This window comes from Triticum aestivum, chromosome 2A (genome assembly GCF_018294505.1).
Source record: "Triticum aestivum cultivar Chinese Spring chromosome 2A, IWGSC CS RefSeq v2.1, whole genome shotgun sequence".
NCBI lineage: Eukaryota > Viridiplantae > Streptophyta > Magnoliopsida > Poales > Poaceae > Triticum > Triticum aestivum.
Window position 1 is genome coordinate 677,614,432 of NC_057797.1, and position 3,690 is coordinate 677,618,121.

Genomic DNA, 3,690 nt, shown 5'->3' on the forward strand with positions numbered 1-3,690 from the left:
AACGCCATTGGCGGGCCGCACGCATCTCGGCTCCCCGCTCCACCGGGCCGCACGGCCTTTGCGTTGCGATCGGACAGCGAGGGCGCGCGTCGGCCTCGCGTGCCGCTGTCCCTCTCGCCTCGCCCCGTGCGGTACGCTTCTTGCTCTCTTTCTTTCTGGGAGGAGGAGACCCGGAGGAAGAAGGGGGAGCGGCGCCGTGCCACGACCGGGTACGATTTCCCGTGTACGGAACGTACGGCGTGCGCGCGCGCGCCATGCGTGATCCGGCTCATGCGGCTCAGGAGTATTCCGCCGTACGGCTCGCGGTTGCTGGCGAGAGCGCCCGCCTCGTGTGCTCCGCTCCGCTCACCCACCGCCCACTTGACCCTTGTCTCCCCGCTCCTGTCGCTGCCCCTCTTGTTCCGTTGCGCTCGGCCCTCCATCCGTTTCTGCCTGGAAAACACCTCGGCTGAGCTGTGACAGTCCATATTAAAATCGTTTCACCTGAAGCATTACCACACCCACACTTCAGACACATACTCGTGCAGAAAATAAAAAATAAAATCGGGCCCTGGGAGCATCTGGCGGAAATATGAATTCCCGTGAGTGCGTGGTGGGCAGGCAAGGCGTCGTGAGGTGTGTCGGCCATGCGATCCACGCGCCATGTCTGGCCCGCGCACTGCGCCACCCTACTGTTACTGTACCCGCCGGGCCGAGGCCGCAACCCCGGCGACGGATGGATCGGTGGCGGGTCGGGTCGCGCGCTGGAGCTGGACCCGGCGGGCGGGGGGAGCAGTGGTGGAGCGGGCGGACAGCGACGGGTACCGTACGGCGCGGGCCCCCACCATGTGCGGCGTCGCGCTCCCCATTCCGTGGTTACGGAACCGTACAAGGGCGGGTACGGAAGGGGCGACACCCGCGGGCCCCGCCCTCACGTGCCGTCGCCCTCGCCGATCCCGTTCCGGCGACGCCCGCCCGCCGGCCCGCAAGTGGAGTGGCGGACGCCCGCCCGACCCCCGGCACGCCACGTTCGCGCCTGTCCTCCTGCTCCGCCATGAGTGGGTCTCTTTTCCTTTGCCCCATCCATGGTCCATCAGTCTTTCCATGGCCGAGTTGATCCGGCTGCCGCCGATTCACGAATGGGGAAAAGACGGGTAGTAACTCGGCGAGCCCGACGTGTCGACCAACGCGCCGCCACGCCTCGCCGCACCGCAGGCGAGGTGACACGGGCGCGCCGCGCAGGCGATCCCGTCCCACTCAGCTCGAGCTCGACCCCGACCCCGTCCCACTCTCCCCTTGCACGGCAAGTACTCTCCGTGGTCCTATTCGTACGCCTCGCCCGTCCGTGTCGCCGACAAGCGGGCCCGAGGGGCTCCGGGACCCGCCTGTCGGCGTCGTGACGGGGAGCGATCTCGCGCCCGAGGCACGCGCGCGGGCGCTATATAGCGACGCCTGCGCCACCCGCCCATCGCTGCTCCCTACACTGTGCCTGCTGTGCTAGGCTAGCTCATTCACTGCGCGCGGCCGACCTCGCCTCGCCTCGGTATCTCCATCCCATCCTCCTCCGCACGCCACACCTTCGACCGAGCCGCGTGAGGGGAGCGGAAGAGGAGGCGATGAAGAAGGGGGGGCTGCTGCGGTGCGTGTCGACGGGGGCGTGCAGGGTGGCGCCGGGGGCCGTGGCGGAGATGGCGATCTCGCCGTCGGCGGCGTCGGGGAAGGTGCCGGCGGGGCACGTGCCGGTGGAGGTGGGCGCGGAGGGGGAGGAGACGGAGCGCTTCCTCGTGCCGGCCGAGCTGCTGGGCCGCCCGCCCATCGCCGAGCTGCTCCGCCGGGCCGCGCAGGAGTACGGCTAGGCGCGCCGTGGCCCGCTCCGCATCCCCTGCCCCGTCGCCGCCTTCCGCCGCCTCCTCGGCGCGCTCGCCGGCGGGGACAGGGGCCACACGCCCGTCTACTACGCCGTAGTCGTCTGAATCTCATCGACGAGGGAGCGAGCGAGCGAGCGGCCTCGTGGCCGCTATAGCTTAATTTTAGCGTGATCTTGTTCCGTTTCTTGAGGGGTGGTGGCCGGTGCAGGGTCGTGTGCATGTGTTTGTGCTGTTCGATCGGTGGTTGTGCTTGCCCTCTCGATCGAGGGCTGAGGCTTCTAGCTAGACTCCATTTGGGACTCGTTCTTCTTCAGCTCTTGCTACTTTTCCTCTCTCTTTTTCTGGGAAATAATATGTATGTAAATTTGTACATCCAGATCTATGATGAGATGCTACTGAATTCTATGAACTAGTACGTGCAAATCTTTGCCTCCCTGTTCGTTCAGTTTCTTTTCGTTACACCTGTATTCTTCACTGGTGTTCTTCATGCAGCTATAACTAATTTCCTCGTGTTAGTAGGAGTAGATCAGACGCAGTCCAGATGATATGCATGGCCCAAAGATGTCTAACCCTTCGCTTATCTGCTACTTTGTCTCATGTCCCAACTTTGTAGGGTACTGTCTTGAGCCTCGATAACCGTATACATACACGTCCTGTGTGATTTTTCACGATACCCATCACAGAATGCGTATCTGTGCAAACAAAAGAAAAGGAAAACAAATCTTCTTTTTCTTATGGTATAGGTTTCCTTTCGCTAGATATTTTCTCCGTCCGTCCTTCCATTTGGGCCACACTCTGCCGTGCATGTTGCATCAGTCCTCCAGTCTAGTCTAGCTAGCTAGTCTCAACAACTCGCCCCAAGGTCCAAGGACAACGTAAAGGAAGGGCCAGCAAAGAATTTAAGGAGCGCACGCACTGTTTTTTAAGCCAGGCATGGAAATGAAGGCCTCTGCTTTCTGATGGTACGGGAGAATTCGATGCTCGCCCAGCGGCCTTATAATCAAAAGGAAAAGGACTAGCCATCACCACCAAAGTATATTATTTTTCTTGAAAAAGCTCACCGAGTATATTTGTTTTTCCCAGGGAGAAAAGATCAGCAGGTATATGGTTGATCTGCGCCACGAACAAAATTCCAAAAGCGTGTGGACACGGTAGAATGGAGGTGATAAGACTGGAACGGGATCACTCTACAACTTGCTACCGCGGTCTAGGATCGGTAAAAAAGCAGGCAAGCGGATGGTGACCGAATCCAAAGCGGAGACCGTAGTAGCTAATTGAGGTGGCACGCACCAATTAAGCTAACTTGGTTGTATCTATCTATCTATCTACTCGCTGCCAGAAGCTGCCTTGCGGACCGCGGTGACCTATTTTCTGGCTGTGGGGAAAAGTACAGTTTTCTGGCAGTGAATACTGATCATCCGTGGTTCTGGCTTGGGGTTTTCTCTGATGAAAGGCGTAGGTGTTTGGGTTCATTTTGCTCTCAAACATGAGCAACTGTACTCTATTTCTCTTATTAGGACCGTGGGAGCTTTCGCTCGTTGGTTGTGCGGATAGAGTTTGATCGCCTTGGGCGACGGGCATGGGGCCAGGAAAGGCACTTTTACTGATTTGGTTGCTAACGGAACGCCTTTCCTGTAATGTAACCGAGCACTTGTTCCTTCCGGCAAGTGGCAAAATTTTCCCTTCTCGGTTAAGTGTGCTGCATTAATACTTGATGTGAAATTCCTTGTCTTCGTATGCTAATTCTGTGTAATCTGTATGCTCCGTTTAGTGCTTGGGTATCCCCAAAAGCGAGAGCTATTTTTAATCAGGGACGACCCTTTCTAGGTAGAAAAACAAACGA

General features: G+C 58.7%; 1 protein-coding gene across 1 annotated transcript; it reads left to right on the forward strand.

Moving 5' to 3' along the window:
• Positions 1–1,337: 1,337 nt before the first annotated feature.
• On the forward strand, positions 1,338–2,256 carry LOC123190160 (auxin-responsive protein SAUR41). The gene has a single exon (XM_044602754.1). The coding sequence runs from the start codon at positions 1,596–1,598 to the stop codon at positions 1,833–1,835; it is 240 nt and encodes a 79-aa protein (XP_044458689.1). The 5' UTR covers positions 1,338–1,595; the 3' UTR covers positions 1,836–2,256.
• The last annotated feature ends 1,434 nt before the right edge of the window (positions 2,257–3,690 follow it).